The sequence below is a fragment of the Piliocolobus tephrosceles genome, chromosome 7 (assembly GCF_002776525.5).
Source record: "Piliocolobus tephrosceles isolate RC106 chromosome 7, ASM277652v3, whole genome shotgun sequence".
In the NCBI taxonomy this organism is placed as follows: domain Eukaryota; kingdom Metazoa; phylum Chordata; class Mammalia; order Primates; family Cercopithecidae; genus Piliocolobus; species Piliocolobus tephrosceles.
Genome location: NC_045440.1, coordinates 37389352 through 37404237, shown reverse-complemented (window position 1 = coordinate 37404237; position 14886 = coordinate 37389352). Strand labels below are relative to the sequence as shown.

Genomic DNA, 14886 nt, shown 5'->3' with positions numbered 1-14886 from the left:
GGCCTGGCGCAATGGCTCAAGCCTATAATCCCAGCACTTTGGGAGGCCAGACGGGCAGATCACGAGGTCAGGAGATCGAGACCGTCCTGACTAACACGGTGAAATCCCATCTCTACTAAAAAATACAAAAAACTAGCCAGGCGAGGTGGCGAGCGCCTGTAGTCCCAGCTACTCGGGAGGCTGAGGCAGGAGAATGGCATAAACCTGGGAGGTGGAGCTTGCAGTGAGCTGAGATCCGGCCACTGCACTCCAGCCTGGGTGACACAGTGAGACTCCGTCTCAAAAATAAATAAATAAATAAAATAAAAAGAAATCTGAGAGACCAAAGATTATTTTGTGATAGTTTACTCCTCCCCCAAGTATCTGCCTGGATTGTTCACCTGCCTCCTTCTGGTCTTTACTAAAGGGCTACCTTCTTGTAAGGCTTTCCCTGGCCATCCTATTGAAAAATGCAATCCTCTCCCCAGCAACTCACCATATCCAGCCTCTCATCGTTTTCTTGCTTTAATTTTCTCCACAGCATTTATCACCATCTGAAGTTATATACATTTTTGGTTTTGGGGTTTTTCGTTTTTGTTTTTGTTTTGTCTCTCTCTTCCCCACTCACTAGAATGCAAGCTTCATAGAATACAAGATTGCATTCATGCAAGGGCATAATTTTTTTGTCTGTTTTGTTCACTGCCATATCCCCAGTAGCTAAATGGTACCTAGCATACAATAGTAACTCAATAAATACTTTTGAATGAGTAAATTACATTCACTGTTGAATGAGCAAAATCCAGTTCAATATTCATTGACCATATCACTTCTCCAAATATTTACCAAAGCACAAAAATGACAGTTATTTATGACAATCCCAAGTATCAATGAGGGAAGTACTAAATGAAGATACTATCAGAGACAGAAAAAAATAGAAAACACAGTCCCTAGGCTGAAAGTCTACCATTCACTGAAGAAAAGGAGGAAAACAGGTGGCTCATGCCTGTAATCCCAGCACTCTGGGAGGCTGAGGCAGGCAGATCACTTGAAGCCAAGAGTTCGAGAACAGCCTGGCCAACATGGCAACACCCCATCTCTACTAAAGACACAAAAATTAGCTGGACATGGTGGCACATGCCTGTAGTCCCAGCTACTCGGGAGGCAGAAGCACAAGAATCACTTGAACCCAGGAGGCAGAGGCTGCAGTGAGCCGAGATCGCACCGAAACAGAGATTAACTGATTAACTCTATTCTAAGACAAAACATAATCAAACGGTAGGCTGTCCAGTTCAAACAAGTAAAATGTATGAATTTTAAAAAACAAGCAAAATGTATAAATTCTTCTACAGAGGAGATCTTAGAGTCATTTACTCCTCAGTTAGACAGGAGTAAATGGAGTTGAGTGACCAACCCAATTAGAAGGTGGTGGTACTCACAGGGAGGACCAAAACTAAAAGTTCTCCTGATCCTCAACTCCAGTGTTCTTTTCACAATGCCCACTTCCTAAAAAACAGGCAAGCTGCCTTACATTTCTGAGTGTATCAGCAATTCAGATATTAATATAATTCAGAATAAGCTAAATTCTGTGCTTTATTACCTGCTGTTGTTAAATTATGATAAAATTTACTTATATTTCTATAAAGTTGAAGGACTTACAAAATTAAAGTCCGAATAGTTATTTCTGAACAAATTTTACAAAAGAATAGTACAAAAAATAATTTTTGTGCACTGGTTACCCCATTAACAGCACAGTAAGTTTCTTCCAATATGGAAATAAAACCTGTATTTTAGGAAATATTCCCTAATATAAAATATATGCATTTAACACATTAGCACTCTTCACTGTCAGTGAAGATATAGTATAAAGTGTTCTAGTTCACCAAAAGCAACAGCAACAAAAGCCAAAATTGACAAATGGGATCTAATTAAACTAAAGAGCTTCTGCACAGCAAAAGAAACTACCATCAGAGCGAACAGGCAACCTACAGAATGGGGGAAAATTTTTGCAATCTACTCATCTGACAAAGGGCTAATATCCAGAACCTACAAAGAACTCAAACAAATTTACAAGAAAAAAACAAACAACCCCATCAAAAAGTGGGCAAAGGATATGAACAGACATTTCTCAAAAGAAGACATGCATACAGCCAACAGACACATGAAAAAATGCTCATCATCACTCGCCATCAGTGAAATGCAAATCAAAACCACAATGAGATACCATCTCACACCAGTTAGAATGGCAATCATTAAAAAGTCAGGAAACAACAGGTGCTGGAGAGGATGTGGAGAAATAGGGTCACTTTTACACTGTTGGTGAGATTGTAAACTAGTTCAACCATTATGGAAAACAGTATGGCGATTCCTCAAGGATCTAGAACTAGAACTACCATATGACCCAGCCATCCCATTACTGGGTATATACCCAAAGGATCATAAATCATGCTGCTATAAAGACACATGCACATGTATGCTTATTGCGGCACTATTCACAATAGCAAAGACTTGGAATCAACCCAAATGTCCATCTGTGACAGACTGGATTAAGAAAATGTGGCACATATACACCATGGAATACTATGCAGTCATAAAAAAGGATGAGTTTGTGTCCTTTGTAGGGACATGGATGCAGCTGGAAACCATCATTCTCAGCAAACTATTGCAAGAACAGAAAACCAAACACCGCATGTTCTCACTCATAGGTGGGAACTGAGCAATGAGATCACCTGGACTCGGGAAGGGGAACATCACACACAGGGGCCTATCACGGGGAGGGGGGAGGGATTGCATTGGGAGTTATACCTGATGTAAATGACGAGTTGATGGGTGCTGACAAGTTGATGGGTGCAGCACACCAACATGGCACAAGTATACATATGTAACAAACCTGCACGTTATGTACATGTACCCTGGAACATAAAGTATAATTAAAAAAAAAAAAAAAGTGTTCTAGCTATCACAAACTGAGTCAGGTTATATAATTATAATAATTATAATTCTTATTATAATAAAAATCACTGTGACCATTGCCTGTCAATTAAAATGTATATAATCAGCAGCCTACCCTAGTGACAGAATTCAATTTAACTATGTTATTCTGTTATGTTTCAAGTTGATCATACTGTCTTTTAAAAAAAAAAAAGATACTGACTGGGCATGATGGCTCACACCTGTAATCCCAGCACTTTGGGAGGCCGAGGCAGGCGGATCACCTGAGATCAGGAATTCAAGATCAGCCTGGCCAACATAGTGAAACCCTGTCTCTACTAAAAAAATACCAAAAAATTAGCCAGGCATGGTGGCGCATGCCTGTAGTCCCAGCTACTCGGAAGGCTGAGGCAGGAGAATCACTTGAACCCAGAAGGCGGAGGTCGCAGTGAGCCGAGATTGCGCCACTGCACACTCCAGCCTGGGCGACAGAGCAAGACTCCATCTCAAAAAAAAAAACGATACTAAGGCTCAATATGATGTTTTTACTAACACAGCTGTGCTATGCTAAGTAACAGCCAAGTAATAACTCACTGAACTGATCACTGCTACAAATAACACCTTTGTGCTAAAACAGAAAAGAAAAAAAATTAAATACATTATTTCTCAAGATACAACTTACTTGTTTTGAATAGGGCCTAGGGGCTTCTCTTCTTTCTCTAGTTAATCTCCAAGGAGTTATAATTTCATAAGAAGAAAGATGTGAGGTCTGTTGAAAGCCTACAGAAAAGGCAATAACAAATACAATAAGTGAAACTGAAAAACTACGTGGGCACACAATATAATGAAAATCAAAAGCTGAATGTTCAAATCACAGAAAAATCACCTGACATTCCCATATTTCATTCCCATATTATAATATGTATATAATAAAAGTACTTTTATATAAAGTTGTATTAATACATGAAAACAGCAATGCATTATTAGGTAAGAATGAGGGAGGAAAATGTATTTTCTTAAAAGGTATACCAGTCTTTATCCAAACATTATAAATACACGTAGCAATCATTTCAAACATTTTTAGCTATAAACCCTAACCCTTTTTTCTCAAAAGAAATCTTAAGGCATGAACACAAGAAGAAAGAAAAGAACTGTTTGGTGGGGAAATGGGGGAAGACATCCTAGAGTCTAGCACCCTTCCCTCATCTGCCATTCCTCCCCCTCACCAAGCATGAATAACATCCTCTCAGATGATACTACTAAATACTTACTGCCATAGTTTGTATGTTTGACTTCTCCTAATCTTATGCTGAAATTTAACCCCCAGCGTGTTAGTGTTGCGAGGTGGGGTGTAGTAACAGGTGTTTGCATCATGGAGGTGGATCCCTCATGAACAGAGTAATGCCTTCCCTGAGGGGCCAGGGAAGGAGAAAGAGTTCTTGTTCTGTTAGTTCCCTCAAGAGCTGGTTGTTAAAAAGAGCCTCTCTCCCCCATCTCTCTTGCTTCCTCTCTCGCCTTGTGACCTCTGTACCCGCCAGCTCCACTTCCCCTTCTGCCATGAATGGAAGCAGCCTAAGGCCCTCTCCAGAAGCAGATGCCTGTGCCATGCTTCCTGTCCAGCCTGCAGTGAATCAAATAAACCTCTTTTCTTTATAAATTACCCAGTCTCAGGTATTCCTTTATAGCAACACAGACTAAGACATTTATTAAATGGACAAGGACTGTAAGTGGGAAAATGTACTTTTAATATCTGATGGGTTAACTCTAACAAATAAAACAAACATATACACAACAATGTAGCCATGTTCTCAAATTATAACCATTAATCCATCACAAAAACACAAACTTTATACAAAATTTGTTAACAGTTAAGAACTCTGAAAGTCATGCAGACTTACTCCCACTTCCAATTCTGTTCAGTCTATCAGCACGGAATCATGGTATCTTAAGTAGGGCTTGGCTTCTAAAGTCATCACTTGAATCCAAATTGAGTATAATCAAAATTGCCAACACAAATCTCTTAGGAAGACACACCATGTTGGAGTCCAATACATAGTCTCTCGACAAGTCCAACACAACCTCTTTTTCTTCCAGCATTATTACTAATGGCTTAACCCTTACTAACCTCACCTCTAGATGACTATACTTTTTTACTTGGTCTCCCTACTCTCATACTCTCCTCCTTTGATCCAATCTATATGTTCATTCACTCATTAGTTTCCTCATACCCCTCAGATTTCTCAAATATAGATTAAGATGAATTATTTACATCTAACTTTTTCCAAGATAACATTGTATATAAAATGTTTATAACTTTGTCTGGTTTGGGATTAAAAAGATACAAACAGCTGCAAACCATAAATTATATCATATCCAATATAACGCATGTATAAACAGCTTTTAAACTCTTTACCCATCAGCATCTTATATCTCTTTAAGAATCTGTTTTCTTTTGCAACAGGACACAACTGGAGAAACTGGTTATTTTACCAAGTTTTGACTGGAATGTTGTGCTTTCCTTTAAGGAATCAAACTTGATTTACAGAACCAATAAAAGTCCCTTGAGAAAAGTGGCCATGTACCTTGTCTACACAGTCCCTGCACAAGGTTCCTGATCTGTTGTAAATAAAGAATGTCACTCTCTACAGGCCCAGGTGCACCAAGTTATTTCGGGACCTCAAGAGGAGAGGAATTTACCCAACTCATACCTGTATTTAACTGTGCAAACCCATGGCTGAGCTCAGCTCAAAAAAAGTCTCAAAGCCATTTAAAAAGTGCCTATGTGGCAAATAATTATTCTTACTGCACTCATTTCAAATAATCAGGTGAAGTATAATAAGACTGAAGCTTATTTTGCTATCATATCCTATCAGTCCTATCATGATTTGTTTTTAATGCAAATGGGGGACAGGAAAGAGAAAAACTGTGTTTCAAGAACTATGGTACACCTGTCATTAAATTCTAGTCTCATCAGTTGTTTTTGAGTTTTTCCCTGCAATTTGAACTGGCTCTGCTTATTTCAGTGAACCAATCAGTGATCTCTAACTGCAGCTCAGAAGAAACAAGAGCGATGGCTAATGTTAACATCTGGATCAGTATTCTAATTCTGGGCATATATTGGAATCAGTTAATGACCCTATATCAGCTTGGTGCCAACAACTGCCCAGTTCATGGAACATCTTTCTATTTCGTTTACTTGGAATAATTTTACTTATTTTGCTTTACTGTCATGAAATATATTGCTATTGTAATCTTTGTGTGGGAATGCAGGATAAGCTTACTGAATGTTTTCTTAAATTGAACACTTATTAATCTTATTAATCTTCTAGATATCACCTTTTGTGTTGTGAACTCAACAGAACTCAAAGAGTTGTGAATGGCCCTCAGCATACTGACGTTGTGTGACCCAGCTCCTCTCTACCCTGGATACAGGATACTCTATAGTTAGGCAGGAATGATTGCCCCTGTTCAGCCTGAAGAAGTCACAGAAGATAGATCTTTCTCCCTCTACAATCCTTAGGATTAAGGTTCCCATGTAAAAGGATGAGGGAAAATATGTCAGCAGCATTCAAACCAGATTGACTCCATCTTGAATAGAATCTGGGTAAAATAAGGCTGAGACCTACTGGGCTGCATTCCCAGGAGGTCAGGCATTCTTAGTTACAGAATGAGACAGGAGGTCAGTACAAGATACAAGTCACAGAGACTTTACTGATAAGACAGTCTGTGGTAAAGAAGCCAGCAAAACCCACCAAAACAAAGATGGCCATGACAGTGACCTCTGGTTGTCCTCACTGCTCACTATATGCTAATTCTAATACATTAGCATGCTACAAGACACTCCCACCAGCACCAATGCCACGGCAATGCCCAGAAGTTACCTTATATGGTCTAAAAAGAAGAGGAACCCTCAGTTCAGGAAAATCCTTGCCCCTTTCCCAGAAAACTCATGAATAATCCACCCCTCGTTTAGCATATAACCAAGAAGTAACTATCAGTATACTCAGCTGAGCAGCCCATGCCACTGTTCTGCCTGTGGAGTAGCCATTCTTTTATTCCTTTACTTTCTTAATAAACATGCTTTCACTTTAAAAAAAAAAAAAATTATCTTCAAGTAAATAATTACAGACAAGATTATATATGCTGGCTGGGCATGGTGGCTCAACCCTGTAATCCCAGCACTTTGGGAGGCCAAGGCAGGAGGATCACTTGAGCCCAGGAGCTCAAGACCAGCCTGAGCAATAGAGCAAGACCCTGTCTCTTCAAAAAAATTTAAAAATTAGTGGGGAATGGTGGCACATGCCTGTGGTCCCAGCTACTCAGGAGACTAAAGTGGAAGGATCACCTGAGCCTGGGAGATCAAGGCTGCAGTGAGCCATGATTAAGAAACTGCAGTCCAGCCTGAGCAACAGAGGGAGACCCCGTCAAAAAAAAAAAAAAAAAGAAAGAATATATATGCTGATAGACACAGACAACTGTTACACTAGAAGCTAAACAATATAGAACCAAACTGAAGTGTTTTCATTACAACTCAGAAGCAAACAACAGACAAAAAGAAACGCCTCCAAAAAGAAAGCATCTGTAGTTCTTATGGGCAGGCAGGTATTTAAAAAGCTTTCATTTTGAAACAGGTTCAGTTACTTTACAGGCAAAGTTAGTTTACTTATAGTTTCAGGCCAAGACTAGAAACCAAGTCTTCGGTCTTCTATGAATCTTTTACCCAGACTGCCAATGAAGTAAAATAAAAGCTAAACATAGGAAGATTATATGTAACTTTCTTTCCTTCTTTTCCATTTTAAACACAATTCTCATTTTGAAAAGCAAAATGCCACAACTAATCATTTATTTTTAAAAGGTTTTCAAAATCATAGCACCCTGAAATACTTTCTGTATGTAAGAGCTGTTATTCTGATATTGACATCTTGCTTCTAAAATCCAAGCACTTTCTGAATTAAAGCCATGCCATAAAAAGTTCCAAAACATCATAACAAATGCACATACTTCAGGAATGCGATCAAAATAATACATACTAATTGTATGAAAATCCTCCTTCCTGTGTTTTTTTCCCAAAATTCCTTTCTTATCTCTAGGTCAGGTTTTTTCTTGTTTCCTGTTCATATCCTGCATAGATTTTCCCCCAATTCACTTCAGTTTTTTTTTTTATTCCAAATAGCACTTTCTCATGGGAACCAAAATAACATTTTTCCACGTTAATATAAAAAAAGAGCTTTAACATTATTTGTATAAACCTTCAACCTGTAAAGGGGCTGTCCTGTGGTGCTGTGGAATGTTTTGTAGCATCCCTGACCTCCACCCACTAGATGCCAATAGCATCCCCCAGCTGTGACAGCTAAAAGTTTCAGGCCAAGACTAGAAACCAAGTCTTCTGTCCTCTATGAATTGTTTACCCAGACTGCCAACGAAGTAAAATAAAAGCTAAATGTAGGAAGATTACATGTAACTTTCTTTCCTTCTTTTGCATTTTAAACACAATCCTCATTTTGAAAACCAAAATGCCACAATTAATCATTTATTTATCAAGAGTTTGAGACCAGCCTGGTCAACATGGTGAAACCCCGTCTCTACAAACTATGCAAAATTAGCCAGGCCTGGTGGTGCTCGCTTGTTGTCCTAGCTACTCCAGAGGCCGAGGCATGAGACCACTTGATTCCAGGAGAGGGAGGCTGCAATGAGCTGAAAACCACTTTAGCCCAGGACAGGGGGGTTGCAGTGAGCTGAGACTGCACCACTGCACTCCAGCCTGGGTGATGGAGGGAGACTCTATCTAAAAAAAAAAGAAAAAAAGAAAACATGGCCTGAAGAGAAAACGTGAACCAATGAAACATGAAACTTAGCATGTCTAATCTTAAAGAAAGGAAAAGGTGTTAGTTGCCCTTCTTTCTTTCTCTAACTCCTTAGATCTTTCTATACTCTGTAGCGTGTTTTAGAGGAAGTCTGAGCACGCTTTTCATAACTGTAACTGTAGTATAGGGAAGTTAGTTAAAAGAACTCTACCTCATTGTGGTTGGGCACGGTGGCTCAAGCCTGTAATCCCAGCAATTTCGGAGGCCAAGGCGGGGGGATCACAAGGTCAGGAGTTTCAGACCAGCCTGGCCAATATGGTGAAACACCGTCTTTACTAAAAAAAAGTACAAAAATTAGCTGGGCATGGTGGTGTGCGCCTATAGTCCCAGCTACTCGAGAGGCTGAGGCAGAAGCATCGCTTGAACCCAGGAGGTGGAGGTTGCAGTGACCCCAGATTGTGCCACTGCACTCCAGCATGGGCAATAGAGTAAGACTCTGTCTCAAAAAAAAGAATTCTACCTAATTGCAAAGCAAGCAAATGTGAACTCCAAACCATGGGCTTCTCTCATTTTTCTCCTGCCTACTACACAAACAGCCACTTTTAAGTACTTCCACTATAGAAAATAAAATAAACCTGGCTTCCACATTCAGGATAAATAAGATAATTCTGTTTCCAAAGTATTCTTCTAGAAAAATTGTTTCAATTAGATCTACAAAGCACTGTTATTTCTAGCCATATAATAGGTTGGTGCAAAAGTAATTGCAGTTTTTACCTTTTTTCTTTTTTTTATTCTAGTATTCACCAGGTCAATTCTGGATAAATACATACCATATATTAATAACTACCTTTGGGCCGGGCATGGTGGCTCATGCCTGTAATCCCAGCACTTTGGGAGGCCGAGGCAGGTGGATCACAAGGTTAGGAGTTCAAGACCAGCCTTGCCAACATGGTGAAACCCTGTCTCTACTAAAAATACAAAAATTAGCCGGGTATGGTGGCGCACATGCCTGTAATCCCAGCTACTTGGGAGGCTGAGGCAGAAGAAACGCTTGAACCCTCAAGCGATTCTTGCGGAGGTTGCAGCGAGCCGAGATCGAGCCATCGCATTCCAGCCTGGGTGACAAAGCGAGACTCCGTCTCAAAAAAAAAAAGAAAACTACCTTCAAACATACTTAATTATAATTTCTATGACTATGTCATACACTCTTACCTTTTTTAGTGTTATACTTTTCTTAAATATTTACCCATCTTTACATTTAAAAAGAAATGGCTTCTGTTGTTTGTTTTAAGTGTCCCTTTGGGAAAAACACCACCCATTTCTAAGATTTAATGTCCTAGACCATTTAAGTTCCTCCAGCAAAGAATTTAAGTTCTTTGAGATCAAGGACGGTATCTTATTTATCATGTATTTCCTGCACTGGTACAGTATGTATTCAATAAAATATGTGTTGAATAAATAACCTCTTCTGATTGTTATAGCTAAACACACATAGTTCTCATAGCTGTAATTATCACATATGACCAAAAGTCAACCTTACTTTTTATGGTTAACATCTTTTGTATCAACTTTTCTACAAATCTACATAGCCCACACATTTGTCATTTTGATAGCAAAATCATATTTCATTGTATTGCTATGTACAGACTGCTTAATCACTTCTCTTAAGCAGCTGGGATGGGAGGTTAGGCCCAAGATATATTCACAACAGGATTCTAAACCTTTCAATAAGACTGATCAGAAACAGGCTCTCCAGGGGTCTACTCGTATGAAGATTCTACACTACTAGAGGGAAGAGGTTAAAATCACCCTAAAATGACTTAAATCATGAAAAATCTGATGAAAAGAACAATTCACCAAAGGGAATAGGACATTTCCCATGAATGGGAATGAGTTCTGACCTATAATATAACATGTCTAGGGGGTGATACCATTTTCTTTTTTTCCAATAAGGTTTAGCAACCCAATACTTACGTTACTATAAACATAAATAAATACAAACACAACTCCATATTTAAAAACTGACCAAGTTAAGTTAAATTCTAAGGTTCCCTAGCTCACTCTTAAAAGATGTGATTTAAGGTCAGACGTGGTGGTTCACACCTGTAATCTCAGCACTTTGGGAAGCTGATACAAGAGGAACGCTTGAGCCCAGGAGTTCGAGACCAGCCTGGGCAACAGAGCGAGACTGCCTCTCCACACACAAAAAAAGTTTTTAATTAGTCAAGCATGGTGATGCACCCCTGCAGTTCCAGCTACTCAGGAGGCTGAGGCAGGAGGACTGCTTCAGCCCAGGAATTCAAGGTTACAGTGATCTATGACTGCTCCACTGCACTCCAGCCTCGGCAACAGAGCAAGACTCTGTCTCTCAGAAAGAAAAAAAAAGATGTGACTCAAGCAGTGTCCCACATATGATCACTTAGGGAAAATAATCTGATTAAAATAACAACATGAAATGGAAAATAAACTACAATAATCTCTCAACATACAAACAACATTGTGCTATCCAAATTTAGTTGGGTCCACACTAGACCCATTCAAAGACTGTGAGAGAGGCCGGGCACGGTGGCTCATGCCTGTAATCCCAGCACTTTGGGAGGCTGAGATGGGCGGATCACAAGATCAGGAGGTCCACACCATCCTGGCTAACATGGTGAGAAACTCCATCTCTACTAAAAATACAAAAAATTAGCCGGGGATAGTGGCACGTGCCTGTGGTCTCAGCTACTCAGGGGGCTGAGGCAGGAGAATTGCTTGAACCGGGGAGGTGAAGGTTGCAGTGGGCCTAGATCGCGCCACTGCACTCCAGCCTGGGCGACAGAGCGAGACTCCGTCTCAAAAAAAAAAAAAAGACTGTGAGGGATTAGCTACTGACTGAGATACCAAAAGGACTGCATTCATTTATGAGGCAGTCCCCATAGCGCTGACTCAAAAGGATGGCATGACTCCAAGCCTCCAGTATATATTAGATATCAAAGAGGAAAAAGAAATATGAGGCTATGTCATATGTTTGAGCTTTCCCAAGAAAAAGCTTCCAGCTTACTTAGAGCTTGCATCTTTTGGGGGATTCCATAATAAATTCTTTTATAAACCAGGATTTTTAACAAACAGCAAATATAAATCTGGTAAGTTAAAGCTTCAAGTGCTTTTTGAAAACTGTCTTGGAAACCAGCAACTGGGTTCATACATATTTTAATTATACATGCTTTCTTTTTTACTTAAAAGTTTGAAAACCAAATCATCCTTAAATGCAAAAGGCTACATTCTCCTATCAGCACAAACACAAACATATCAAATTCAAATATTTCGCTGGCATATAAAAAAGAGATTAGTATGGACCTAAGTTCTTACTACACAAATCATTTTACAGTGACTCACCATGAGTAAGCTTTCAAAGTCATTTTCTTGAGAATGCCAGTCTTTGTTTAAAAAAAATTTCTAAATCTGTTCATCATAATTACTACCTTAGAAAATCAGAAGAGGTTTCATACCTGATTCCCCTTGTTATTTTTTACAATGACACAGTTACCTTTGTCAGTTTAAAAACAAACAAAAATAAATGGTAGTAAAAATCCTGTAAAACCTACTTAACTCCTAATCTAACTGATGTGTGCCTGGTACCTCAAATTCCTCTTTCAATCCTGGAAAATGTTTCAGTGCACGTTTTAAACGTCTTGTACTGCAAAAATGTGGTCAGCTGATTTTGTATGAACAACCCCAAGAGAAACAACAGTTGACTTACTGCACACTATTACAAAAGCCTCTTAACCGGTCTCCCAGCCTCTAGTCTCTCCCTCCTAGATCCTATCCTCCACGGTATTGCCCGTTTTCTTAACAGAAAATGAGATTAGGTCACACCCCTACTTAAAACCTCCACTGCCCAAAGAACTTCCTACAGCGTAAAGTCCAAACCCCTTAGTTCTGCATAGAAGACTCTTCCCAACTGGTAACAACCTACCTTAGTTTGATCTTCCATCCCTCCCTTTTAGAGTCTGCATGAAGTCATACTGACATTTTCATCATTTCCTAACAAGTTATGTTCTTTCATACGCCCCCCCACGCTCTTACTCTTGGAAAAACTTTCTTCTGCTTAGAATGTATTCCTACTATTCTACTTGAAAATTCACCGATGTAGCTCAGTTCAAATATCATTTTCTCTAAAAATCCTTCCCCAATCTCTCAGATGCACTTAGCGTGTTTGGTCACCTTCTGCCCCTCTACAAGCAATTGTGAGGTGTTTATTAAGAGTTCCTTAAACGGTGGCTAAACTTTGAAGAAGCATACACACGCCGAAGTGAGCAGCTGGCCAAAACCACAGTTAAAGACCATCAGGATATTCCATTCATCTATATGCAGGTCGGTAATGACTGACATTCATATTAACATTTAAAAATACAGTCTTATTTACATTTGCAAACACACAAAAAATCACAGATTAATAAAACTCCGGATGTATAATCGTCTTCACTTTAAACATCGGTGAATGTTAACCATCTAGAATATCACAGGAAAAGTAGTTTTATCCAGAAGAAATTTGGCAACTTCCCATTCAAAACATTTTCAGAGCTTCAACATTTCCACACCGGGGCAAATTTACTTAATTTCAAATGAAGCGGCCAAAGATAAGAAAAACAAGTAATTAGTTTCCTGAAGGTCAACAGTCCTGCGTTGAAATCTTCTATCATCACCTTTGAATAACTCTCAATCAATGATTTAGTAAAAACTCCCATTCTCCATCATCCTCTGTCGCTGATAGAGAAAATACAGCCATGTAAACAATTATCTCATACAAAATCCAAAATAAACAACCTGCTTACAGAAAGACGCCAGCGTGCTGACAATTTGCTTCCACTATGTTTGGGCATCTCCAATACAAGTATCTTACATAGTCAAGGGCAGTTTCACAATTCAAAAACGATTTCACACAAATGACTTAATTCCTACAATAATCCTGTGAGTTCAACAGAGCAGGGATTATCTGTCCGGATTTAACACAGTACGAACCCAATAAAAATACAGATTTTTAAAAAACAGTTTGGCTATACAGAAAGGTAGCACATCGGTTACAAAATATTCTTACTAAAAAACGACCCAAGAAAAATGAGTGTCCTCCCACCCACCTTTATTCAACCACTAAATTTAGCTGTGTTGACCCAAGGATACCATGAACGTCAAAATTTCAAATTATAACCTGCAGCAAAAGTTTCATCTCCCAGTCTCTTTCCAAGCGACATTAACTCCACGAGCGAGAGCCAGCTCCCTCCCTGCAGGCTTTTGGAGGACTGAACGCCCGCGGGCGCGCCCAGCCTGCAGGGCTCCGGCCCGCCGAGACCAGCGCCCACCCCAGCGTGGGTTTCGGGGCGTCTGGGGGACCCGGCTTCGCGCGAGGCGGCGGGGGATAGGGGAAGCCGGGAACGGCTCCACCGAACAGGACACGGAGGAAGCGGCGCCGGGCAGAGGACCCGGGCCAAGAAGGGCTTGGGGCGCCAGACCCCGAGCCTCGGGTGCGACCCCGGTCCGCACACACCTGGAGCGGCCGCGCCCCCTGACCCCGGGTCCGATCCCCGGGCCGGGCCCCTCCACTCCCGGACACCACAGGTTCACTCCATGCGCCCTGTCCCTAGGAAGCAACCGTCCCAACGGACCCGGGGGGCGGACACCCACCTGGCCGCGCCGCACCGAGGACTGGGCCCACCAGGCAAAGCAACAGCAACCACCGGACGCGAAGGGTCCCCGAGGGCGAACCCGCGCCAGACCCCATCTCCGCCGATTCCGCAGGTTCCTCTCAGCACTCGGTCGCCTCCGCCTCCGCCTCTTCCATCATTTTCCAACCCTGCCGGGGCCCCAAGGCTGGCCGGGAAGCGCGCGCGCCAGGGGACGAGCACGCGCGCGGCACTGACGCAACTCAGCCCTCGGTCCGAGCTCGCTCCCGACATCGCCTCGCTGCGCTGACGTAGGGAAAAATCCAGTCCCCGGCGCGAGAATAGGATTTCTAAATCGGCCGTGGCAACCCGCACTAGTCGGCCCGCCAGTCATATCCGCCCCGCCCCCTCAACTACCGGGCACGCCCACCTAGGGAGTCGACGGATCCGATTGGAGGACGCATTCGGCGCAAAAGAAGGAGGAGCATGAGAACCAGAAGAGGAATCGAGAAGCAGAAGCGGAGGGCGGTGCA

At 41.1% G+C, this 14886-nt stretch overlaps 1 protein-coding gene across 1 annotated transcript in view; it reads right to left on the bottom strand.

Annotated features, from left to right (window-relative positions):
- ADAM9 (ADAM metallopeptidase domain 9) overlaps positions 1–14708 on the bottom strand; it is a 113701-nt gene extending 98993 nt beyond the window's left edge. The window contains exons 1-2 of the mRNA XM_023214504.2: positions 14376–14708; positions 3590–3687 (exon numbers count right to left, since the gene is read on the bottom strand). Of these exons, the coding sequence (XP_023070272.1) occupies positions 3590–3687; positions 14376–14472 (195 nt within the window). The 5' untranslated portion in view covers positions 14473–14708. The remainder of the gene's footprint in view (positions 1–3589; positions 3688–14375) is intronic.
- Between the last annotated feature and the right edge of the window lie 178 nt (positions 14709–14886).